Source organism: Convolutriloba macropyga, chromosome 6 (assembly GCF_964194025.1).
Source record: "Convolutriloba macropyga chromosome 6, txConMacr16.3, whole genome shotgun sequence".
Taxonomy (NCBI): domain Eukaryota; kingdom Metazoa; phylum Xenacoelomorpha; order Acoela; family Convolutidae; genus Convolutriloba; species Convolutriloba macropyga.
The window spans coordinates 39,513,639-39,540,624 of NC_134473.1; the positions used below are offsets into that span (position 1 = coordinate 39,513,639).

Below are 26,986 nucleotides of genomic sequence, written 5' to 3' on the forward strand. Positions count from 1 at the left end.
AAATAAGCTTCACATTTTATATCTTAATCAATTTTTGAGCCCGTCCTTTTAAGCAGTGGTTGAACCCGTCCATTGATTAAGTCTCAAAATCCAGAAGTTCTTAGTCAGTCCAGCAACATTTTTTCAGATATTAACTAAGAGGCTGTTAGTTTCTGCCTTTTTCGGAAATATTGAATTTGTCAGAAATGTTTACGATAGAAGCGTCAACTTTGTTTGAGAGCAAAACAAAAGCTCGGCACTGATTGTTCAGATTTCAATGCCAACGTAATCAACAAAAAATATTGAATATTAACCAAGAAAAGAACGAAAGCGTCGAGTAGATACAGATTGAAATTTCGCAAGCAGCCTGGAGGTACAATATTACAAAACTGGGTTGCTAATAAGGGGTCCCAAAAACATAACACTCATCAAATTCGCCAATAAGTTGCATCATGAGTTTTTGACGAAACTCAATTGAGGCCGCAAGGAAGGTTTCAAATAAAAAAACATACCGACTAACGTCGGAAAATTGCTCTCGAACGACAGGCTGGAGGTTTAATTCAGTGGCTTAGCCTAGATAAATTTTTCTTTATGGGTGCAGAAACATCCGAACAGGGAAGGATTCAAATCCCCGACCTCTGGAGTCCTCGACAGCAGCATTAACCACTCGGCTATTAGATCCCTGTGATTTCCTTTCCAAAAAATCAATTTCATTTAAGCAACAAACTGTACTTCGTAGTGAGAGCAATTGAGATCACTCACTAATGAATCAGAAAAGCGTGAAAACTCGTTTCAGAAGTCAAAGAATACTCTAGAACAAAATGCAAAAACTGTCAGGCAAAAATTTTGCACAAACGTGAAAATGAATGTTGCAAAACAAGACACAAACGTCTGCAACAATTGCTTAATACTTCGTTCGAGAGCAATAAATTAAGATGGAAATTTCAAATCTAAATTAAAAACAAAGCTAAAAACCAATTAAAATATAGCAAACTGACAATGGCCTTAGAAAAATGAAAATAAGCTTCACATTTTATATCTTAATCAATTTTTGAGCCCGTCCTTTTAAGCAGTGGTTGAACCGGTCCATTGATTATGTCTCAAAATCAAGGAGTTCTTGGTCAATCCAGCAACATTTTTACAGTAGTTTCTGCCTTTTTCGGAAGTATTGAATTTGTCAGAAATGTTATAAATAAAAATAGATTAAATTACTGAGGTGTGAATGTTTTAGCTGCCCCAAAATTTTCACACCAATAATTTGAGCTCTACTTTACGTCGTTCTCGTCTCCGGTAACTTTTTTTTCAATTCTACCTCACGTCTCCTAACATGTTAACGAAACTAAAAAACTAATTTGCAATTCTGTACCTGAAATACTTTCCATGGACTGTCTTCTCTGATATTAGCACGTAGAGTCTGCACTGCAGTCGGTAACTTTATCTGAAGATCCTGAAGCGTCATCAACATTTATACACGATCATGTTTTGTTATTTGAAGACAATAAGAGATAGAAAAACATTTGTAATTCATAGCAGCCGCACCAAAAGACCTCTAGACCAATTGCACCGTAAAAAAATTTTGCTTTTGCACTAAAAAAAGCACCGTGAGTCGAGGAGCTACTTCAATTATGCGAAGAAGCACGTAAATACTTCAAATTATTGGTAAATTCATACAACGAAGCTCATGTATTTGAGCTCTCGCCGGCTTTGCAAATTGTGTCCCCACTTCGAAATTTATATCCATAATAACTGCGGCATATCTTAGAAATAATATTTAAAAAGCTGGCCAGCAACAGAAAAAACTCTCAAACATCAAAAAATCCTGATAATTTGCATCGAAGATACTAGAGAGTAATCTAAATATTTAATTAGAAGCACCGAATTACCCTAGTATTTTTTAAATAAAATAGTTGTAATCCAAAAAGGACACACCTCCCTAAACCTTTTTTCTTGCTCTCAAAAAATGTTAATTCGGCCCGAATTGAAAAAAGTTTTACACCATTTCATTATTAAGAAAATAACTTAAACCTGCAATAAAGCGGTAGCTTTTCATCAAAAAGGGTATATTAATACAACTCCAAATTAAACTGAAATAGGCAGATATGCTTACAGCTGAGGTTACCCGATTTTGGAATAAGGTGACAACTCCCTTGAAGTTCTCAGCACTGAAACAGCAGTTGAAATTACTCTTTATATTCTGCCGACAACAACCAATAATGTACAACAACCACAAAACAGATTATGAGATTATGCAAAACCAAAAAACTCTCGGTTTAAAACTTTGGGATCATATGCAATTCTGATACTTTCATTTAAATTTATGATCATATTTTCTCAATGTGGTAAGTTTCCATTTTAATATGGTCGTTATAAAAGCTGTACCACACTTCATGAGCAACGCAAATAAATATTATTCTGCCCCTCCCGCTCCCTGAATGACTCCCCCCCCCTTATGAGTTGTTACATGGCACTCTCTTTTTAGACTAATTACGAGCGCAAGGGGCGTACGAGCTCTATGCCCACAAATGTTGGGCAAGGTGAAGTTTAGAATAGATTTGGGAAAATACTGTAAGCATTTAGGGAGATTTGTACATCGCTTACTTGTTTCTGTTCGTGAAAACATAATGTCCTGGTGTTGATTTGAGGTCATCTGAAACACCAGAGATGCTTAAAGCAGATATGACAAAAACGTACGGCTTTTAAGTTGTTAGAAAACAACGGTGAAAACTGTGATTTCTGTACAAAACTCGAAAACAATAGCCATCAAGCAGTGTGATTCGTCCATCAAGATGACAAAAATTCACAAAACACCGCCCAGTACGACACTGAATGAATGACCAGGAGCCAAGTAAACACGAGTAAATCAACACGGGAAAAGTATTTGCGATTTTTTTTAATATAAAGTAGGAAACAGACATTGGAAACAGGCGCATGAAAATCTATTTGCAAGAAATTGACTTATCTTGTTTCGTAGACATCGGAAAAGCTTCTAAGCATTTGTTATGAGACAAACAGTGACCTTGAATAGCTACAAATTAGTTGGAACAGTGTTCTGGTTAAAGCAATTTGTGTTAAACTTGGTCAGGAGAGACAGAGTGGAGTCATGAAGGATGAAAAAGAGATATGTAGTTAAAAAAAATGATTTTTACAAACAGCATGGCGTTTTGTAATTATTATTCTGCCAACCGTCAACAACTAAAAACAACTATGAGAAAATACCCGAAAAAAATTCAACCAGGACCTTTCAAACCAGATTCATCACCTTCTGAGTTTTATTTACACCTATATGCACGAACCCTAATATGTTGTTTAAAAAACTGAATTAATTTATCAATGACATGAGCTCACTTTATGGCAGTGAACTGCCAACATAACTGCGGATATCTATATGCAGGACCAAAAAGAGAATTGATCGATTGAGATGCCCTTCGTATTTCGGATACGTGCAAGAGGGCCGACGTAAGAAAGCGCCGAAACCAGATTTTACTTAAAAAGAGCCGAAAGCAAAAAGTTGCCTTTAAATACCCTAAATTGTAAATTGATTACCAAGAAAAGTACTTACGTGGGTTAATTGGTCTTATGTTGGGTTGTGATAGTTTCATATCAAGTCCCATAAGCCGCTAAGGCATGGCCATGGCCCGCTATAATTTGAAGATAAATATTTATTAATTTCCTTTCGGTTTCTTTTACAAGAAAATATTAAAATTTCATTTCTCAAACACTCCGTTATGATTGGCTGAGAATTTGGTAGTCTCATTTCAGAAGGCAATATAATTGGCTGCAAAATTTATCGACTAATAATTTAAATAAATTTTCGGCTCCCTTTCAATCGGCTCTTTTCACTTCGGCTCTCTTACAAGTCACCCGTATTTCGCCTTCAAATAGGCTAAACACGAAATTAACAATAGCAAAATATCTTGTAAATATCGCTGACTTAAATACAATTGCCTGTAATTTACTGTCATTAGACGTCCGCCGCTTGTAGTCAAAATTGACTGCAGCTTAACGATTGATAGCAAATGACACCAAAAACCCAAAACGTGAAAACAAATATAATTAGAGAACAAGGTCAGCTCAAAATAGAATTGAAACAATTTATATATCAGTATCAATGGGAAGTCCGAAAACCCTTAAGCCAACTCGGATGGTGAAGAGGGGAAGACAATTACAGTACGCAGAAGTCGAAAAAAATTATCAACTTAATTACCAACAGCTTTTCCAACCAAACAACTAAATTTGGATACACACAAAAACTACACAAACGCTTTCATTGAAGCACGGATCTTTTCCGCTAGCCGCCCCCCCCCCGCCCCCGCAAATTAGGCACCCCCAATGATATATGTATAAATACTACGTATGCATTTGAATTGTTACGTGTGAATTGGCATTTAGAAAGTATTAAGAGAGGGGCAATTTGAAACTAATACGTGCATAATAATAATAATAAAGCATTGCAAATAATGTAAACATCAACCAAAAACTTTTTTGAAGTTACGGGCTTTATAATAAGATCTACGACTCCTATTTTCTCGGCTATATAGGACTGGGGGGGGGGGGGGTGTAGCGAAAGAGATCCTGGTCGTATTTTGAATTCGCTAAGCAAAACGCCGCGTCCGAATTTTTGGATACATCAGTTTCGGACAGAAAAGCTACAATTTTGCCGGACATGAGCCGCAAACTCGAAAGCTGAGACCTCTAGTTCAAAAAATACCACCAGGACCAAAGACAAAAAGGATTGATCCAAAAAATAAAGACTGATTTGAAACTCTACATTTACTTTGAAATGAAACTACAAAGTCAAAGTAAAATTAGCTGGTAATTATCTAGCTTGTGCCAACTCCATTGAAATCCAATTAGAGTTTTCATTCTCGATTTAGATTTAACTGAGTGACAAAGTCCTTATCATTGAGTTGGGTAAGTAATGAGTGCTAAAAACTTTTCCATATGTTAGATCCAAAAATCAACGCAGACTGCAGTTAAAAATGCCACAACGCACAATTTTAGCTGCTGAGTGGCAGAAGTTTCAAAAAATAGGACATTACTTTTTAACGAATGACCAATTTTTCTCAACGAAAACAGGGAAGACGAATTCCAAAATGATACCAACAATAGCCTACCTATTGCTTCGCAGCTATTCAAAATGGGAAATATAAAATTATTCAAACTAACACCAAAATAACTACAAGTTCAGAAATACGTTGAGTATATTATTCTTCCAGATATTAAGCAAACCGATCATTAAAATTTACGACATCGATCAAAATCTCATCTCAATAATTAAAACGCTCATATGTGATATACTAGTTTAAAAACCCTACCACCAGAAATTTCTTTGGCGCGCACGACAAACGATATTACGAGAGGCATAAATTAAATTCAGGACATTTAAAAGCAAAATTTTGCACAGAAAATAGTTGTCAACAAAACCACGAAGAGAAAAGTATTTCTGCTGCAAGACGAGTTTCACAATCTGGATCGATGTGCAATTCGATCTTTAAAAAGTTGATAAAATTAGACAATAGTCTCCTGCCTAAAACCATACAACTGGTTTTACAATTTTCTGATGCAAACAGAAGTGTACCTTGACCAAGCAAAACCTTGGCAGTAAATTATGCTGACTCGCATATTTGCAGATAAAATGGAAGCAGTTTTAACTCCAGGCAAATTTCTCATCTCTTGCATGGATTGCAAGAGAAAGTAACTGTACCAGTAAATAAATCATGGGTTCTTTCATTTGAAAACTCTACAGCAGCAGAAATTTCAAAAACCTCGTTTCTCTCACTTTTAATCTTTTCACATTGGAGTTTAAAAAAATTGCTTCGATTTGTCAGTATAACTCTGATACCATTCTTTAACATTTCCAATGCTACAACTTTGGGGCAAAACCCGAGATCTTTCGAGAAGTTTGACGCAGATGAGAAATTTAAAAAATTGCGAGTGGATTACCATTACAGCCCAGCTAGCGCATCGTGGATATTTCAATGCATAGTCTTCAAAAATACATAAAAAATAGTCCCCTCTCCAGGGAAAAACGATGGGTCAATTTCGGTTTCAATCAATGAATAATTCTTCAAAGTAAAAAACTTTTAAAAAATCAGAATTCTTAGCACTAGATTTTACATAGCTTTCCAAATTTAAAACCAATTACATAGCTAGTGCTGAACAGAAATCTATGCCGGTCAGCATTTACAAAGACAAAAAAGGACAAGAACACCCTTGTAAATACAACCTCGAATAATATGATAAAAAAGAATACTAATCACTACAAAAGCGTGTTCCAATTCCGCTTTCTCGAAATGCAAAAAATGACTAATATCAATTTGCTATGAACTTGAATTGAAGCAATCCAATATTGGTGGTGAACATATAAAACGTAACAGCACGAGCTTGAAATATTAAGTGACATTTTATAGATAGAAAATGACAGCGCGTCAGTTGGGTTAAAGAAAGCAACAGAAAACTCGAAATTATCTTCCACTGAAGGTAATTTTACTTGCAAACATAACAACTAGTTCAGATTTAATCCAAGAGAAGATTAAGTTACCCCGCGTAGCTATCTCGTGCTTCACTGAAAACATAGTTGCCGAATTAATCTTCCTGGGTTCTTCACCAATGAACAGTACACAATTATAATACTGCCAATCATTTTCTGTTCCGCCGTTTTCTTCATTTCATTTTGCACATTCTGCAATGAATTGGTTTTGTTTTAATTGTTTCATTATCAATTTCTTTCCGGTACAAACGCCACTAAAAGTCATTTTGAAGGTGTAATGTATGTCACAAAAAGATTTATTGTCGATTGGACTTGATTCTATAACTTCAAAAATAATCCCGACAATTGCATTTAAAGACATATTAGATGACGGATAAAATATAAATTAGTACCCGGCTACCAAAAAGAAGATATCAAGAATTTTCCTTCAAAATACAAATATTTCCGCAGTTGGCTAATCGCTCAATTTACTTGATTCTTCGGAGCACAATTAAGTGTCAGAACATACCTGGATTGAGGCTGAAAAATTTATATGAGCAATCTGAGAGGATTTTGTGCAGTTGGACCACCAAGTTGGGCATTTCCTCCTGCAGCAGCCACCTGAACTCCCGCTCCTATACAGCATTCCATTTTCAACACAGTACAAATTGAAACCCAAATCCATTTATGGCTTACTAACCAAAGAATTTCGTTCTCCTGCCGTGAGTTCCATAAAAACTGAAAAAGGTTCAAGTTACAAAAATAACTGCTTTCCCATAAATTACTCTCAGACGAGGGGAGTGGGGACTATATAGATCAGAAAAATTTAAAGGGTAAGAAAAATTACAATTAGAACACCAAAAGGACTCAAATCACTGCTGCAAACTTTGTTGTGACCTTCTTGAAAAATAAATTGCACGATTAAATAAGGCTCAATTAAAAATAATCCAGTCAGTCAAAATTTGTTGAGGCATTATTGAGCACTCCTTTATACCGATACGATACCGTGTATGGTTCAAAACATCAACAAAAAAGGCCCATATTTATGGAAAAAATCCATATAAATCAAGAGCTAAAAACAATAGAAAAAACCTACCAAGGTCATCGTGGACCCAAGATAATAAAAATCTTCAGCAAAATAAAAGAATATATTTCTCGATTTGGCGACATAGAAAATAGATAACAGATCACGTCAGATATGCTTCCCAAAACCTTTTAAACTAATTTAACCATGTTTTCAGCTATCGTAAGCAGATGGCAACAATTTAGGTCAATGAGCTATTTGCCTGCACTCTAAACGAGATTCACTAGCTCACAATTATCTACGAGAAAAAAGAATCTGTGAACCTATGATAAAAGGCTGGCACTTCCTTAATTGACACATCCATAAGTTCATTGGGTATAATTTTAAGTACATGTATAGCTGAGCTTATACACAATGAAATGAGTGTTGGATAATTTTTTCCTGTTAACTGGCTTTTTCAAAGATCAATGCCTGTTGCCTCGTATGACCTCTACATTCGTTAAAAACAAAAACGTTATTATACTGTTCAGAATGCCAATGGCTGTCGTATTTCAGCACAAACTTCAGTAGTTCATTTACGTGCATATCAAACACCGTGAGCAAGGAAAATTTGAATTGAATACCAGTTAGTTTTTTTCCTGCTAACCAGCTCCTTCAAAAGATCAATGCCTGTTGCGTCGCATAACCACTACATTTGTTAAGAACAAAGACTTATATCTATTGTTCAGATTGCCAATAGCTGGTACATATCAGCACAAACTTCAGTAGTTCAATTACGTACATATCAAACACCGTGAGCGAGGAAAATTTTCTTCCTGATAACCAGCTCCTTCAAAAGATCAATGGCTGTTGCCTCGTATGCCTACTACATTTGTTAAAAACAAAAACGTTATTATATTGTTCAGAATGCCAATGGCTGGCATATTTCAGCACAAACTTCAGTAGTTCATTTACGTGCATATCAAACACCGTGAGCGAGGAAAATTTGAATTGAATACCCGTCAATTTTCTTCCTTCTAACCAGCTCCTTCAAAAGATCACAGCATGTTGCCTCGTATGACCACTACGTTTGTTAAAAACAAAAACGTTATTATATTGTTCAGAATGCCAATGGCTCGCATATTTCAGCACAAACTTCAGTACTTCATTTACGAACATATCAAACACCGTGAGCAAGGAAAATTTAACAAGTTTGTCGGCTGAATCCGTCCTTTTTCAGAAGTAAAGGAACTTGAATTGTTCTGCAAAAAACATATTCCTAGGGACAAAGGGCTGCCGCAGCCATCCTTAAGAAAAACATACTGAATAATAGGGTTGATGTTAGCTCGATAGAAATTATAGAGCTGTTGCCTCGGAAAAATATCTCAATTTAGCAGCAAGACCACAGAGTTTACTTAACTGTGGTTTCACCTTATAAATAAGAAATGCATTCGAAAGATCTCATTCAGTTTCCAAGCCTGAATATTTACATGAGCTCCCATTTAAAATGTAAAAAGTATCTAAACGTAACATATCAAAATTATTCTGATTTAAAGCACTGGTCTTGGTTTCTATATGAACTGTCGAAGTCATTCCGTTGGAACCAATCCTCCAAATTCCATCAATTGAGAAATTTTATCCAGCTGAGACAGACGAATTCAGTGACGCTCTAAATTTAAAATTAATAACCTGAAATTAAAACTAGAAATTCTGCCTGTAAATATTTTCCTATGGCTTGACTCTTATTGGTGTAGTTACCAAACATTGGCTCTTTTTACCTGCTTTGGCAGGATTCTCACGGAAATAATTATGACCTGCTCTAGGTAAGGGGCAGTCGCAAGTTTATTGTAAATGTCGTCATCACCTGTTGAGCATTTGTTTTCAAAATTGCTTAAAAAATAACTCCATAATTTTTGTCGGAAAAAGAACCATGAACTGTTTCTCCCTGGATAAGTGTAAGATTAGGCCACATAAAATCCGATCTTGAATAATGAAATTTCCTCTATTGCCAAAATATTTGTTGAAATTATTTGGACAATCATTCAAAGAAAAATATTCCTCGATTAGAACATTTTTGCAAAGGCAGACTAGTTAATGAAGTAATTTATTTCTCGATTTGGCGACATACAAAATAGATAAAAGAGCACTTCAGATCTGCTTCCCAAAACCTTTTAAACGAATTTAACCATGTTTTCAGTTATCGTAAGCAGATGGCAACAATTTAGGTCAATTAGCTATTTGCCTGACTCTAAACGAGCTTCACTAGCTCACAATTATCTACGAGAAAAAAGAATCTGTGAACGTATGATGACAGACTGGCACTCCCTTAATTGACACATCCATAAGTTGATTGGGTATAATTTTAGGTAATTCCATGTATAGCTGAGCTTATACACAATGAAATGAGTGTCAGTTAATTTTTTCCTGATAACTGGCCTTTTCAAAAGATCAATGCGTGTTGCATCGTATGACCTCTACATTTGTTAAAACAAAACGTTATAACATCAATGTTCAGAAGGCAAATGGCTGGCATATTTCAGCACAAACTTCAGTAGTTCAATTACGTGCATATCAAACACCGTGAGCGAAGAAAATTTTAATTGAATGTCCGTTAGTTTTCTTCCTGCTAACCAGCTCCTTCAAAAGATCAATGGCTATTGCCTGGTATGACCACTACATCTGTTAAAAAAACAAAAACGTTATTATATTCTTCAGAATGCCAATGGCTGGTATATTTCAGCACAAACTTCAGTAGTTCATTTACGAGTATATCAGACAACGTGAGCAAGGAAAATTTAACAAGTTTGTGGGCTGAATCCGTCCTTTTTCAAAACTAAAGGAACTTGAGCACATTCTTCTTCGAAAGTGATTGCCGCAGCCATCCTTAAGAAAAACATACTGAATATTAGGTTTGATGTTAGCTCGAAAGAGGTTATAGAGTTGTTGCCTCCGAAAAAATATCTCAGTTTAGCAGCAAGACCACAGAGTTTACTTAACTGTGGTTTCAACTTATAAATAAGAAATGCTTTCGAAAGATCTCGTTCAGTTTCCAAGCCTGGATATTTACATGGGCTACTATTTAAAATGTAAAAAGTATCTAAAAGTAACATATCAAAATTATTCTGATTTGAAGCACTGGTCTTGGTTTTTATTTGAACCGTTTCACTCAATTTAAGAGTTAGGCCATTATAAATCAGCAAATTGTTGAGATTTATTGATTCGTTTTTCTCGATGTAGATTTCCTAAATTTGAACCCTGTGGTACTCACAGGTCTATTTTTTTCCTGTCGAAGTCATTCCGTTGCTACCAACCCTCCGAATTCCATCTATTTAGAAATTTTATCCAGCTGAGACAGACGAAATCGGTGACGCTCTAAATTTAAAATTAATAACCTGAAATTAAAAACTAGAAATTCTGCCTGTAAATATTTTCCTATGGCTTGACCCTTATTTGTGTAGTTACCAAACATTGGCTCTTTTTACCTCCTTTGGCAGGATTCTTACGGAAATAAATATGACCTGCTCTAGGTAAGGGGCAGTCGCAAGTTTATTGTTAATGTCGTCATCAACTGTTGAGCATTTGTTCTCAAAATTGCTTAAAAAATAACTCCATAATTTTTGTCGGAAAAAGATACATGAACTGTTTCTCCCTGGATAAGTGTAAGATTAGGTCACATAAAATCCGATCTTGAATTAAATTTCCTCTATTTCCAAAAAAATTGTTCAAATTATTTGGACAATCATTCATAGAAAAATATTCTTCGATTCGAACATTTTTGCAGAGGCAGACTAGTTAATGCAGTAATTTATTTCTCGATTTGGCGACATAGAAAATAGATAACAGATCACGTCAGATCTGCTTCCCAAAACCTTTTAAACGAATTTAACCATGTTTTCAGTTATCGTAAGCAGATGGCAACAATTTAGGTCAATTAGCTATTTGCCTGACTCTAAACGAGCTTCACTAGCTCACAATTATCTACGAGAAAAAAGAATCTGTGAACGTATGATGACAGACTGGCACTCCCTTAAATGACACATCCATAAGTTCATTGGGTATAATTTTAAGTACATGTATAGCTGAGCTTATACACAATGAAATGAGTGTTGGATAATTTTTTCCTGTTAACTGGCTTTTTCAAAGATCAATGCCTGTTGCCTCGTATGACCACTACCTTTGTTTAAAACAATAACGTTAATATACTGTTGAGAATGCCAATGGCTGGCATATTTCAGCTCAAACTTCAGTAGTTCATTTACGAGCACACCAAAAAACGTGAGCACGGAAAATTTAACACGTTTGTCGGCTGAATCCGCCCTTTTTCAGAAGTAAAGGAACTTAAGCACATTCTTCTGCAAAAAATATATTTCTAGGGACAAGTGGTTGCCGCAGCCATCCTTAAGAAAAGCATACTGAATATTTGGGTTGATTTTAGCTCGATAGAAGTTATAGAGTTGTTGCCTCAGAAAAAATATCTCAGTTTAGCTGCAAGACCACAGAGTTTACTTAACTGTGGTTTCAACTTATAAGAAATGCTTTCGAAAGATCTCGTTCAGTTTCCAAGCCTGGATATTTACATGGGCTACTATTTAAAATGTAAAAAGTATCTAAAAGTAACATATCAAAATTATTCTGATTTGAAGCACTGGTCTTGGTTTTTATTCGAACCGTTTCACTCAATTTAAGAGTTAGGCCCTTATAAATCAGTAAATTGTTGAGATTTATTACTTCGTTTTTCTCGATGTAGATGTCCTAAATTTGAGCCCTGTGGTACTCACAGGTCTAATTTTTTCCTAGTCAAAGTCATTCCGTTGCTACCAACCCTCCGAATTCCATCAATTGAGAAATTTTATCCAGCTGAGACAGACGAATTCAGTGACGCTCTAAATTTAAAATTAATAACCTGAAATTAAAAACTAGAAATTCTGCCTGTAAATATTTTCCTATGGCTTGACCCTTATTTGTGTAGTTACCAAACATTGGCTCTTTTTACCTCCTTTGGCAGGATTCTTACGGAAATAATTATGACCTGCTCTAGGTAAGGGGCAGTCGCAAGTTTATTGTTAATGTCGTCATCAACTGTTGAGCATTTGTTCTCAAAATTGCTTAAAAAATAACTCCATAATTTTTGTCGGAAAAAGATACATGAGCTGTTTCTCCCTGGATAAGTGTAAGATTAGGTCACATAAAATCCGATCTTGAATTAAATTTCCTCTATTTCCAAAAAAATTGTTCAAATTATTTGGACAATCATTCATAGAAAAATATTCTTCGATTCGAACATTTTTGCAGAGGCAGACTAGTTAATGCAGTAATTTATTTCTCGATTTGGCGACATAGAAAATAGATAACAGATCACCTCAGATCTGCTTCCCAAAACCTTTTAAACGAATTTAACCATGTTTTCAGTTATCGTAAGCAGATGGCAACAATTTAGGTCAATTAGCCATTTGCCTGACTCTAAACGAGCTTCACTAGCTCACAACTATCTACGAGAAAAAAGAATCTGTGAACGTATGATAAAAGGCTGGCACTTCCTTAATTGACACATCCATAAGTTCATTGGGTATAATTTTAAGTACATGTATAGCTGAGCTTATACACAATGAAATGAGTGTTGGATAATTTTTTCCTGTTAACTGGCTTTTTCAAAGATCAATGCCTGTTGCCTCGTATGACCTCTACATTCGTTAAAAACAAAAACGTTATTACACTGTTCAGAATGCCAATGGCTGTCATATTTCAGCACAAACTTCAGTAGTTCATTTACGTGCATATCAAACACCGTGAGCAAGGAAAATTTGAATTGAATACCAGTTAGTTTTCTTCCTGCTAACCAGCTCCTTCAAAAGTTCAATGCCTGTTGCCTCGTATGACCACTACGTTTGTTAAAAGCAAAAACGTTCTTATATTGTTCAGAATGCCAATGGCTGGCATATTTCAGTACAAAAATCAGTAGTTCATTTACGTGCATATCAAACAACGTGAGCGAGAAAAATTTGAATTGAATTCCCGTTAGTTTTCTTCCGGCTAACGAGCTCCTTCAAAAGATCAATGCCTGTTGCCTCGTATGATCACTACGTTTGTAAAAACAAAAACGTTATTATATTGTTCAGAATGCCAATGGGTGGCATATTTCAGCACAAACTTCAGTAGTTCATTTACGTGCATATCAAACACCGTGAGCGAGGAAAATTTGAATTGAATGTCCGTTAGTTTTCTTCCTGCTAACCAGCTCCTTCAAAAGATCAATGCCTGTTGCCTCGTATGACCACTACATTTGTTAAAAACAAAAACGTAATTATATTGTTGAGAATGCCAATGTGTGGCATATTTCAGCACAAACTTCAGTAGTTTATTTACGTGCATATCAAACACCGTGAGCGAGGAAAATTTGAATTGAATGTCCGTTAGTTTTCTTCCTGCTAACCAGCTCCCTCAAAAGATCAATGCCTGTTGCCTCGTATGACCACTACGTTTATTAAAAAACCAAAAACGTTCTTATATTGTTCAGAATGCCAATGGCTGGCAAATTTCAGCACAAACTTCAGTAGTTCATTTACATGCATATAAAACACCGTGAGCGAGGAAAATTTGAATTAAATGCCCGGTAGTTTTCTTCCTGCTAACCAGCTCCTTCAAAAGATCAATGCCTGTTGCCTCGTAGGACCACTACGTTTATTAAAAAACCAAAAACGTTCTTATATTGTTCAGAATGCCAATGGCTGGCATATTTCAGCACAAACTTCAGTAGTTCATTTACATGCATATAAAACACCGTGAGCGAGGAAAATTTGAATTAAATGCCCGGTAGTTTTCTTCCTGATAACCAGCTCCTTCAAAAGATCAATGCCTGTTGCCTCGTATGACCACTACATTTGTTAAAAACAAAAACGTTATTATATTGTTAAGAATGCCAATGGCTGGCATATTTCAGCACAAAATTCAATAGTTCATTTAGGTGCATATCAAACAACGTGAGCGAGAAAAATTTGAATTGAATACCCGTTAGTTTTCTTCCTGCTAACCAGCTCCTTCAAAAGATCAATGCCTGTTGCCTCGTATGACTACATTTGTTAAAAACAAAAACGTTATTATATTGTTCAGACTGCCAATGGCTGGCATATTTCAGCACAAAATTCAGTAGTTCATTTACGTGCATATCAAACAACGTGAGCGAGAAAAATTTGAATTGATTGCCGGTTAGTTTTCTTCATGCTTACCAGCTCCTTCAAAAGACTAATGCCTGTTTCCTCGTATGACCACTACATTTGTTAAAAACAATAACGTTAATATACTGTTGAGAATGCCAATGGCTGGCATATTTCAGCACAAAATTCAGTAGTTCATTTACGTGCATATCAAACAACGTGAGCGAGAAAAATTTGAATTGAATGCCGGTTAGTTTTCTTCATGCTAACCAGCTCCTTCAAAAGACTAATGACTGTTGCCTTGTATGACCACTACCTTTGTTTAAAACAATAACGTTAATATACTGTTGAGAATGCCAATGGCTGGCATATTTCAGCTCAAACTTCAGTAGTTCATTTACAAGCACACCAAAAAACGTGAGCAAGGAAAATTTAACACGTTTGTCGGCTGAATCCGCCTTTTTTCAGAAGTAAAGGAACTTAAGCACATTCTTCTGCAAAAAATATATTTCTAGTGACAAGTGGTTGCCGCAGCCATCCTTAAGAAAAGCATACTGAATAATTGGGTTGATTTTAGCTCGATAGAAGTTATAGAGTTGTTGCCTCAGAAAAAATATCTCAGTTTAGCAGCAAGACCACAGAGTTTACTTAACTGAGGTTTCATCTTATAAATAAGAAATGGTTTCGAAAGATCTCATTCAGTTTCCAAGCCTGGATATTTATATGAGCTACTATTAAAATGTAAAAAGTATCTAAAAGTAACATATCAAAATTATTCTGATTTGAAGCACTGGTCTTTGTTTTTATATGAACCGTTTCACTCAGTTTGAGAGTTAGGCCATTATAAATCAGCAAAATGTTGTGATTTATTAGTTCGTTTTTCTCGATGTAGATGTCCTAAATTTGAACCCTGTGGTACTCACAGGTCTAATTTTTTCCTGTCGAAGTCATTCCGTTGCTACCAACCCTCCGAATTCCATCTATTTAGAAATTTTATCCAGCTGAGACAGACGAATTCGGTGACGCTCTAAATTTTAAATTAAAAACTTGAAAATAAAAAAACTAGAAATTCTGCCAGATAAAATTTTCCAATGGCTTGATCCTTATTTTTGTAGTTACCAAACATTGGCTCTTTTTAGCTGCTTTGCGAGGATTCTTACGGAAATAATTATGACCTGCTCTAGGTAAGGGGCAGTCGCAAATTTATTGTTGATGTCGTCATCACCTGTTGAGCATTTGTTTTCAAAATTGCTTAAAAATTAACTCCAAAATTTTTGTCGAAAAGATACACGAACTGTTTCTCCCTGGATAAGTGTAAGATTAGGTCACATAAAATCCGATCCTGAATAAATAAATTTCCTCTATTGCCAAAATATTTGTTTAAATTATTTGGACAATCATTCATAGAAAAATATTCTTCGATTCGAACATTTTTGCAGAGGCAGACTAGTTAATGCAGTAATTTATTTCTCGATTTGGCGACATAGAAAATAGATAAAAGATCACGTCAGATCTGCTTCCCAAAACCTCTTAAACGAATTTAAACATGTTTTTAGCTATCGTAAGCAGATGGCAACAATTTAGGTCAATGAGCTATTTGCTTGCACTCTAAACGAGATTCACTAGCTCACAATTATCTACGAGAAAAAAGAATCTGTGAACGTATGATAAAAGGCTGGCACTTCCTTAACTGACACATCCATAAGTTCATTGGGTATAATTTTAAGTATTTCCATATATAGCTGAGCTTATACACAATGAAATATGCGTCGGTTAATTTTTTCCTGTTAACTGGATTTTTCAAAAGATCAATGCCTGTTGCGTCGTATGACCACTACATTTGTTAAGAACAAAGACTTATATCTATTGTTCAGATTGCCAATAGCTGGTACATATCAGCACAAAATTCAGTAGTTCATTACGTGCATATCAAACACCGTGAGCGAGGAAAATTTGAATTGAATAACCGTTAGTTTTCTTCCTGCTAACCAGCTCCTTCAAAAAATCACAGCTTGTTGCCTCGTATGACCACTACAATTGTTCAAAAACAAAAACGTTATTATATTGTTCAGAATGCCAATGGCTGGCATATTTCAGCACAAACTTCAGTAGTTCATTTACGTGCATATCAAACACCGTGAGCGAAAAAATTTGAATTGAATGCCCGTTAGTTTTCTTCCTACTAACCAGCTCCTTCAAAAGATCAATACCTGTTGCCTCGTATGACCACTACATTTGTTAAAAACAAAAACGTAATTATATTGTTGAGAATGCCAATGGGTGGCATATTTCAGCACAAACTTCAGTAGTTCTTTTACGAGCATATCAAACACCGTGGGCAAGGAAAATTTAACAAGTTTGGCGGCTGAATCCGTCCTCTTTCAGAAGTAAAGGAACTTAAGCACATTCTTCTGCAAAAAATATATTCCTAGGGACAAGTGGTTGCCGCAGCCATCCTTGAGAAAAACATACTGAACAATAGGGTTGATGTTAGCTCGACAGAAGTTATAGACTTGTTGCCTCGGAAAAAATATCTGTTTAGCAGCAAGACCACAGAGTTTACTTAAAAGTTTACTAGAAATTCTGCCAGATAAAATTTTCCAATGGCTTGACTCTTATTTGTGTAGTTACCAAACATTGGCTCTTTTTAGCTGCTTTGCCAGGATTCTTACAGAAATAATTATGACCTGCTCTAGGTAAGGGGCAGTCGCAAGTTTATTGTAAATGCCGTCATCACCGTTCGTTTTCAAAATTGCATAAAAATTAACTCCATAATGTTTGCCGGAAAAAGATACACGAACTGTTTCTCCCTGGATAAGTGTAAGATTAAGTCACATAAAATCCGATCTTGAATAATTTAATTTCCTCTATTGCCAAAAAATTTGTTCAAATTATTTGGACAATCATTCATAGAAAAATATTCTTCGATTAGAACATTTTTGCAAAGGCAGACTAGTTAATGAAGTAATTTAGATCATTGATTTTATTAGAGGTTTGTCGAGCATCATTAGCACACACTTCAAATTAGCTGTTAAAAAATTTTTGACTTTTTCAAAGGAACGTTAAAAATGTTGTCAAAAATTTCTCAAGTTTGCCTGATTATTTCTATCGGAACGCAATGATCGATGCGCTTGATTTATTATTCAATCACATTGTCTTTAAGCAAGTGTCTAATCATCATAGCATTGATTAAACTTTTTATTGGTAGTTCTTATAGGCGCAACTCGATCTGTTAATTCGATCAAAAGAGAAGAAAAACCATAGGATTGAGAATCTTTGATGCAAAACAGCATATATTTAGAACCATATAAGCGATAATTAACTAATTCTAAACACTTCTGAACACGTTTTAAGCTTATTCTAAAAATTTGTAGATCTGAAAGAGGAGCAATTTCGATCTTATGAAACTCTGACGAAGAGAGGGTGCCGATTGGAAAAGGTCTGTTTTTTGAGGACCTCAGCCTTTTCTATATTCTAATAATTATGATCTGCTCTAGGTAAGGGGCAGTCGCAAGTTTATTGTTAATGTCGTCATCACCGTTTGTTTTCAAAATTGCTTAAAAATTAACTCCATAATGTTTGCCGGAAAAAGATACACGAACTGTTTCTCCCTGGATAAGTGTAAGATTAGGTCACATAAAATCAGATCTTGAATAATTTAATTTCCTCTATTGCCAAAATATTTGTTCAAATTATTTGGACAATCATTCATAGAAAAATATTCTTCGATTAGAACATTTTTGCAAAGGCAGACTAGTTAATGCAGTAATTTAGATCATTGATTTTATTAGAGGTTTTCGAGCATCATTAGCACACACTTCAAATTAGCTGTTAAAAAATTTTTGACTTTTTCAAAGGAACGTTGAAAATGTTGTCAAAAATTTCTCAAGTTTGCCTGATTATTTCTATCGGAACGCAATGATCGATGCGCTTGATTTATTATTCAATCACATTGTCTTTAAGCAAGTGTCTAATCATCATAGCATTGATTAAACTTTTTATTGGTAGTTCTTATAGGCGCAACTCGATCTGTTAATTCGATCAAAAGAGAAGAAAAACCATAGGATTGAGAATCTTTGATGCAAAACAGCATATATTTAGAACCGTATAAGCGATAATTAACTATTTCTAAACACTTCTGAACACGTTTTAAGCTTATTTTAAAAATTTGTAGATCTGAAAGAGGAGCAATTTCGATCTTATGAAACTCTGACGAAGAGAGGGTGCCGATTGGAAAAGGTCTGATTTTTGAGGACCTCAGCCTTTTCTATATTCTTTTTTTCTAAAGAAATAAAGCTGTAATTTTTTTGCGAAATGCAATTTTTCTTTAAAATTACATTATTGAAGTCTCTGAAAGCAATTTACGATTCACAGGTTGAATGTGAAAATTCTTAAAATTTATCTAATTTCGACCATAAAATCTATTTATAATAAATACTGACACTTTTGGCGCTTTTTTGATGTCACTGTTTTTATTACAACACCGACAATAAACGCATTACATACTGTCGCTGTGCAAAAAATAGCATTTTTTGCAGTCAAAAGCCCAGTACATGGAAAAAATGGAAAATTTAAAGATATGGAAAATTTGAAGATACTTTACATCAAGGCTGAAATGGAAAAAATGAAAAATTTAAAGATATGGAAAATTTGAAGATACTTTACAACTAAATCAAAAATTATCATAATTTCGACCATAAAATCTATTTATAATAAATACTGACACTTTGGGCGCTTTTTTGATGTCACTGTTTTTATTACAACACCGACAATAAACGCATTACATACTGTCGCTGTGCAAAAAATAGCATTTTTTGCAGTCAAAAGCCCAGTACATGGAAAAAATGGAAAATTTAAAGATATGGAAAATTTGAAGATACTTTACATCAAGGCTGAAATGGAAAAAATGAAAAATTTAAAGATATGGAAAATTTGAAGATACTTTACATCAAGGCTGAAATGGAAAAAATGGAAAATTTAAAGACATTTTACATCAAGGCTGAAGAAACTAACGTCAAATTGTCCATTCTACAGCAAAGCAAGCATCGGAACAATTTCCATCGACACGCACCAAATTTATACTCAAGCAAAGATGATGACAAATCCCTTGATAATGTTAAACGCTTGTCTTCTTATTTTTCAAATGTCGAACATTTTTCGTCTCCAGCATTAAGTAAAAAGTAGGGTTGATATCTACTCGATCCACGCAACTAAGACACCTCAAGATAAGACATCTCACAAAAAAAATTATAATCAAGATCATTTAAAACAATAGAATCCAACAAACATAACTAACAAAGATATTGCACCCGTTTTCTACAGGAACTTTATTTTTTTTGCAATTCGTGATCAAATTCGGAAATAGTTCATTAAGGGCAGTAAATTAATAGACTTTCATCACATAGCACTGAACTTTCACATCAATTCGATACACTTTTGCAACACTGTCACAAAATAAATAGTCAACAGTGTAGGGAGCCGAATCAAGCAAAACCTCTAAAAAGCTGTATGATGCATACGTTAGGTATTAAGTAGATTTATTTCAGAATTAGGTAAAGTTAGATATCTATATTTGTTGTTTCTTTTCTGCTGAGTGACCAAAATTCAGATAGCCAAGCTGATCTTTGCAATAAAAATCATTGGCTCTTATCAATAAAATTTCACCTACGGCCAAAAAATATCTATTATTGCTGCATATAACCATTTCATTATTTGAAATGAGAAAAGGAGATTGAAGATAAACCATTTTTTCGTTCTTCTCCTGGTTTTACCCAGCATTCGTCCGACTTACGCGAGAGAAGACTATGGACACGCAGAATTGGACATGAATAAGAAACATAACCGACTAAGGTCAGGCGAATTGCTCTCAAACGACCGGTTGGCTTCGTCAGTATCTAGCTACGGCTTAGTGAGTTTAGCTTTAGCTTAACTGAAGGGGCGTGAGGTGAGCGTAGCGGGGGAGGGGGTGCACCGGGGTCAACGATGGGGGGGGGGGTGGTCACCGGTGGTAGGGGGGTACATCGTAAGTATACGTCTCCAAAACAATTTCTGTGAATCGCACACTTGGAGACTAGTGAGCCGAAATGCTCTAAAAGAACCTAATGTTCTCCAGCATCAACTGTTTACCCAACTTTTGAGGACGAAAGTCAAAGGGTAAGACAAAAACTCTGTCAAGCGAAAACTCGCATTAAAAAGACCACAGGAATAATATGATTGCTACAAACTTCATTTGAGAGTAATTAAAAATTAAAAACCAAAAAAATTAAAAACCAGTGTCATATTTATTTAAAACGTTAGATACAAACATAAACTAATAAATAGCGTCAAATACGTCTCATTCAACTCAATTATGCCAACAGAAATCGTGATAAAAATAACGTTCAATCAAGAAATCATTACTGGATACAATAGGTATACATATTGGAAAAAAGATGAAAAATTTCACAGTCTGCTAATATTTTTTTACAAAGTTCTCTAAAAGCTGAGACGTCCTAACAATTCTTCTCAAAAATTTTCTGATCACGTATATTTATTCACTCCAAATCACAAATAGAAAACTAAAATAATAAAGAAAAGAATAGTAAATTACTTCATTTATTTCAAAAACACTGCCCTTTAAATAATCACGCGCCTCACTTTAGTACCAGTCCAAAGAATTGATCAAATAAACAAATGTAAAACAAAAACACCTGAAGCACCTGAAAAGCACCTGAAGTACCTGAAAAACAAAAGGTAGAAAAAACGAAAAATTGACAGAAAACAGTCAGACATTAACTTTATTTAAACAATTCTCTTAAACAAGGCAGCCAGTAACTGATTTCCATCAAATAAGATTACTTAAATTGCCAAAAATACTAAACGCCATAATGAAACCCAGGATACACTTTAGAAAACTCCACAGTAAAAAAACACAGAAAAGCTTAAACCTTCTAAAATGACAAAAAAATAAAAATTTCAACTAAACATCTACAAAAAGCTTAAAATAGTTTAAAAAAGCTAGGCGTACAATTATGCGTTAATTATTGTGAAAAAAAGCATTGGCACCACGAAAATTGGAAAATTGGAACTAAAAACCAGATACTGCATTGAAAAAGTGACGCCCTATACATTTCGAAAATCATAAAACTTGATGGGTATGATCGCTATTGTTTACTTAGAACAATCATTAAACAAATAATCAAATATCAGCAAGCCCCACCTTACTTTTGAACAATAACTTTACACATACCGAAATTGCTACTCTAATATCCAGTTGAATAATACCGTGATAATTTTCTTCAATTATTATTGTCATAATCTTCTGTTCTTAATTTACTGAATTTCTTCACTAAACACATCTTTTATGGCTTTATTATTGTGAAAAACATTATTTTGTTGAATACTTACCTAAAAGTTGTCGACCTCGTATCTGAAGAAAGAAGAAGAACTGCTTTACCATCCATCCGCTTGTAGAAAACGCCTGAAGAACTTAGAAAAACTTTAGTGCATGCACACGCAACAAGCAAACATGTTGATTAAAAAGTTATTAGTATTATACCAGAACACCTTTTACTACACACCTGGTATACGAGTGAAAACGCTGCCCTTGATAAAAAAAATGGCTGGCTTTGTTAAAAATTTTCAGCGCCCGCTTTTTTCGATTCCCTGCAGAGAATTGAACGAGCGAAAAACCAATCAAACAATTCCCTATAATTTCGAATTTTGTTTCGCAGACTGACCTAAACGCTTGATTTCACTTTGAGCAAACAAACTTGCATCCTGTGAAAAAAGAATCACAAATAAAACAGTAGTAAGAAATCCGGAAAAGGCTATGTCGGAATTCAACCGAAAGTACTATTGTCACTTCCAAGTCCAAGTATTTCAAAAAGAAAAACAAAAGTATCTGAAACAGGAAAGCAAATTTCAAACCGCACGACCTTTACAATCAAGGGCGCTTGAAGATCAAACGAAAATTAAATGTAAGCCACAATTAACTTACTCAAAGTGAAAACAAAAACATCTTCACCACTGTCCTTCACAACTGCCCCTATCTCATTATTATATTTAAATAAATCTTACAGAAAATAATTCGATTTAAAGTATGTATTTTAAGTCTTCACCTCTAAGATACGCCAAAACCTGTCGGATCTCACGAAATATTCTCAATAAATGGCCACGGCAGTCGAACGATACCATTAACACAGAAATACTACAATTTTAAGGAAATTAGAAAAATAAAGAAATTTCAAAACCCGCCGATTTTGCAGCAAATGTTATCAGCAACGAAGCGCTGAGAAAAAGCCAGTGGTCCCGACCGTATAACAAAATAGAAACGTTATGTTATCATTTTACATAGTGAAACTGATAATGTGAAGAAATTGGAAGAACAAAACAACCTGTTACAATCGGTCCATTTTTTTCTCAAAATTTTGGTAATTCTATGAAGCCGATACAATGAAAATGGACAAAACACAAAAAATGTACCGAAGGCATTAAAATAGGAATACTTGACACTCAATCCAAATTTGAGAAAGGAAATTATTGGCCTAAAATTGATAGAAATGCTCCATAATTTTATCAGTTCAACAATGATCACTACATTTTACCCAATATGCTCGAGACGTCTTGAAAACACATTGAAAAGCTACGGTACAGCCTGGTCAAACTTTTTCTGAGAATTAAAATTTATAAAAAAATTGATTTGAAAATAGCGCAATTGTTTACACCTATTGTTCTCATTCTCTCAAAAATTCGCCATGAACGAAACACCGCCATCTCTTCACTCTGAACTACAATTTTGTCGAGTAAATTGACCTAAACATTACTTTTAACATGTGAATTTCGTTTCAAATCCACTACAAAATTTTCGATAAAAGACTCTGCCAATACTCGTCTTCGAGTCGTAAAATAGATAACCATTACTCTTTTTCGAGTTATAAAAGAGAGCGCTCCAATACAATTTAAACTCATTGAATTGCAAAAACCAAGAGAAGGCCAAAAATAGGTCCGCTTAACTTAACACTGTAGAAGTCACTGATATTAAAAATATAATAACTCTTCCATTTCATCGCTTAAAACTTTTAACACCTCAATACGATGCTACCTTATTATGGTTCTACGATACATTCGGATGTTCATTATATTAAAACATTAAATTTATGACAAAATTCTGGTAGCAAAACATGAACTTTGGTTTTTCACCACATCATTCACTTCACAACAATGTCTGAAATGTGAAGGCAGGTATATCTCAACCGAGTTGAGAAATATTTTTACTTCAGCTCAATGCAAGGCATTGTATCAAAAATTGCATGTACGCAAAAAAGATCAACATGACCCAGATAATTGCTACAAACTTTGTTTGAGAGCAATTAATAAAGCCACTGTTTGACACAAAAGATATACATCGGTGTGTTCAGGTATTCGATTGGACTCGTTTGCATCTCTCGCTACGTTGAAAAACTTATCTGCATTTATACGACTAAGACGTTCATGTAACACCTTTTACCAGCATTACTCCTAAACAATTATTAAGCAAGGTTTTGCTTGTAAACAATTAGCACTTTTATTGCTTTGCCAGCCAGAGAAACTAAGACGAGGAATCCAATTTGTTTTCCATGAGATCACTTGTCAGCTAGCATTTGGATCAATTCTAGGTATCACAGGTATGATCAAGTTGCCATATGCCGAATTCTGTGTAATGAAGAAACAGTCTGATATCTGGTTGGCATGTTGCAAGGCTGCCTGTTGTTGCTCTGCAAGAGACCTCATCGATTGAGGGCCCGAGAGCGGGGCTGCATGTTGAGAGGAGGAGGCGGAGGTCCCCATATCCATGTGGAGGCCTGGAGGTGGTGGAGGAGGCGGCGTACTTGAATGTGACGAAGAGTGCGATAAGGGGCGTGGAGGAGGCGGAGGATTCTGAAACGTCAAATGTTCTGAAAAGTCAAATTTTGAGAGAACTTCTTCTCATGCACAGCAGGGGACTCAGCTTTCCAAATAGACAAAATTGAAAAATTAAAATTTTTAAAATTTTCCGTTAATTCCCCGCCCCAAAAACGTTATAGCCCTAGTCATAGATTACTCGTCACAGCAAAGTAAATCAGTAGATGCTTCTAGGTTACGCGGGGGCTCCAAATACCATGCGCACACAAAGTTATGCGCACCATTTCTTAATTATAGCATTTTAGTTGCAAAAGAAAATTTTTGCACATCAAGCAGTATCTTGTTTAGAATAGATTGTTTCATAATCCTTCGAACGCAGAGTATACTTTCGCTAAATCTAGTGAGAATGCTCCCGCATTGAGAAGACCAGAAACATTGAGTTTGATCAAAATTGGTAAATCAGTGAGGAAAGAGGCAACGTTATTAATTATCAGAACTAACGTTAGAGACTACTTTGGGACCACCAGCTGTAGACGGCTGAAAGTTGTGATGTCTGCCACTGGCAGCTGCTCGCCGTGGATCTCTTGAAACACTTGTGCTGCTACCACTCGTAGTGTTGGGAGCACCTGAAAACCAATTGAGTCCTGCAGTGACAGATGATTGCCCAGAACCCTCGGCAGTTGATGCCGGTGCAGATGAAGAAGAGGCTACTTGCTGCTCGAGATCTGACTTCTGCTTGCGGATTTTCTCGATCATTGATTGCCTATTAGCTCGTATTTCCTCTTCTGTGGGCATGATTTGAAATCTGAAATCAATCGCAGGACTATAGTAGCGCAACTCTAAAAGCACCGAGCCCTCTGATATCAACGTGTTTTCTGAAAGATACCGAGCTTACTGAAATACAGCAAACTTTTTGGGAAAAAAGCCAGCATTTGAAGGATTATGATTTGCCGTCGAACCTGAGAGGCTCAAATATCATCCACCAGACTAGTTTTCAACTTGCCTAAAACCATCCTGACCAGTTGGATGACGACCCAATCGTAATATTCTTCTGTTTAAGCAATGTGATGTGATGAGGTCAAAAAAGTAATGGACCCCGGGAGAGCGTAATTGGGCCGATGTCTCGTTCAAGCTGGGTTGTTGAAAACTCAAGGGGATAATTGTTTTGATTACATTTCATTAACAAAAATTTAGAAAACAAAACGGTAATTGATATAAAAGGTTCAGCATTGAGTTAATACCAATATAAAAATCAGACCAATTCCCGGTAACTTAAAAAATAAAAACCAAGCAAGACAAACTTTAATTGCAAATAACAACAAACATTAAGTCGATGTCTATGTTAAAAAGAAAACACAATAACAAAATCAAAATGGCATCAGATAAAACCTAAACAAACATTAAGTCGATGTCTATATTTAAAAAAAACACAATAACAAAATCAAAATCGCATCAGATCAAACCTAAACAATACAAAATAAGTTGTGCTGCACAAAAATCCATCGGATCCGGCCTTATTGAGACTCTGTAACAATTGGGCAAACACATCCAAAAGGGCAAAGTACAATTGAGAAAAAACATCACATAACATAGGTGCAATTGCGCTTTCCTATTCTTTCAACGCGAAAAAGACCTCAATATAGTGGTGATATTGTGGCACGGAAGCAAAAAGACAACATCAAAACTGCGAAGATAGCCAGAAATCGCATTTTTTAAGAAAGTAAATGCGTAGTATCAAATCTTACAAACAATTAGCTGAAAAACCTTACAATTATTGCAATTCAGGTAGCAAGAAAGACGAATCGATCTGTCGCTAAAGATACTAGTTAAAAATTGACATAACAAGATAAAAAAAATTCATTAATGTTTTTAAGAAAAACATGAAAAAACATAAGCCTTCAACTACAAAAAAAAACGCCTTCATCTTGCAACTCCTTAAGCCAGTTGGGCTTTTCATTATTGGAAATACGTCATAAGGCTACCAAAAAAAAAACAAATACGGACGGAACTCAAAATTTCACAAAATTACGAAACTACAGATTTGAAACAATAGCCATTAGAAAATTGTTGTATGGTTCAGCAAAATTGTGATAAGACCTGCACAAAATGAGGCTTAGTAACACGATGAAACAATCAGGAAAAAATTTAAAAACAAAAACACGTTTTTTTTTTGAAAAAAAAAACTGGTAGTACCAAAGCCAAGAAACCAATAGTTATAAGTAAAAATAATATAGAAATTTTAATTCACATTAAAAAAGGATTGAGCTGTCTTCACTTAGACAGAGCTACAAGTGGACAGCAGTAAGATAGAAAAAGATGCAAATTTCGAAAATTCACTGATATTTTCTAAAAACAAATATATTCAAAGTTATAAGAACCAATAGAAATGAGAACACAGTTTCGTGTAAATGAAGCCTTAGTTTCATGTAAATGGGATTTGCATTGTTAGAAATTTGAATTCAAGTCATTCCAGCCGGTAATTAAGATAGAAAGAAAAAAAAAGACGAAGAGAACAAAGCTAGC

At 35.0% G+C, this 26,986-nt stretch overlaps 2 protein-coding genes across 6 annotated transcripts in view; both read right to left on the reverse strand.

Annotated features, from left to right (window-relative positions):
• LOC142341678 (protein rogdi homolog) overlaps positions 1–26,986 on the reverse strand; it is a 415,549-nt gene that overhangs the window by 54,437 nt on the left and 334,126 nt on the right. The window contains exons 1-7 of one of the 4 annotated variants that reach the window (XM_075392824.1): positions 21,989–23,196; positions 7,149–7,186; positions 6,978–7,083; positions 6,521–6,544; positions 2,578–2,626; positions 2,087–2,141; positions 1,346–1,426 (exon numbers count right to left, since the gene is read on the reverse strand). In XM_075392824.1, the coding sequence (XP_075248939.1) occupies positions 1,346–1,426; positions 2,087–2,141; positions 2,578–2,626; positions 6,521–6,544; positions 6,978–7,083; positions 7,149–7,186; positions 21,989–22,040 (405 nt within the window). In that variant the 5' untranslated portion in view covers positions 22,041–23,196. Of the gene's footprint in view, positions 1–1,345; positions 1,427–2,086; positions 2,142–2,577; positions 2,627–6,520; positions 6,545–6,977; positions 7,084–7,148; positions 7,188–21,988; positions 23,197–26,986 lie in introns of those variants that run through there. The other 3 variants (XM_075392822.1, XM_075392826.1, XM_075392825.1) reach the window with 3 other exon arrangements.
• On the reverse strand, positions 19,852–25,371 carry LOC142341679 (uncharacterized). 2 transcript variants are annotated; one of them, XR_012759120.1, is made up of 3 exons: positions 24,965–25,371; positions 24,145–24,499; positions 19,852–20,098 (listed from the first exon to the last, which is right to left on the reverse strand). XR_012759120.1 is itself a non-coding variant. In XM_075392827.1 (2 exons), exons 1-2 carry the CDS (start codon positions 25,256–25,258, stop codon positions 24,212–24,214), a joined length of 582 nt encoding a protein of 193 aa, XP_075248942.1. In that variant the 5' UTR covers positions 25,259–25,371; the 3' UTR covers positions 23,980–24,211. The 2 variants fall into 2 exon arrangements, 1 of the variants encoding a protein (XP_075248942.1); XM_075392827.1 differs by lacking the exon at positions 19,852–20,098 and having other exon boundaries at positions 23,980–24,499.

Excerpts from the sequence above, each read along its gene's own strand:
- LOC142341679 (XM_075392827.1), bottom strand. The coding sequence starts at position 25,258 with ATGCCCACAGAAGAGGAAATACGAGCTAATAGGCAATCAATGATCGAG. Across the intron at positions 24,500-24,964 it reads GTCCCAAAGTAGTCTCTAAC|AATCCTCCGCCTCCTCCACG; the intron begins GTTAGTTCTGAT and ends TTGACGTTTCAG.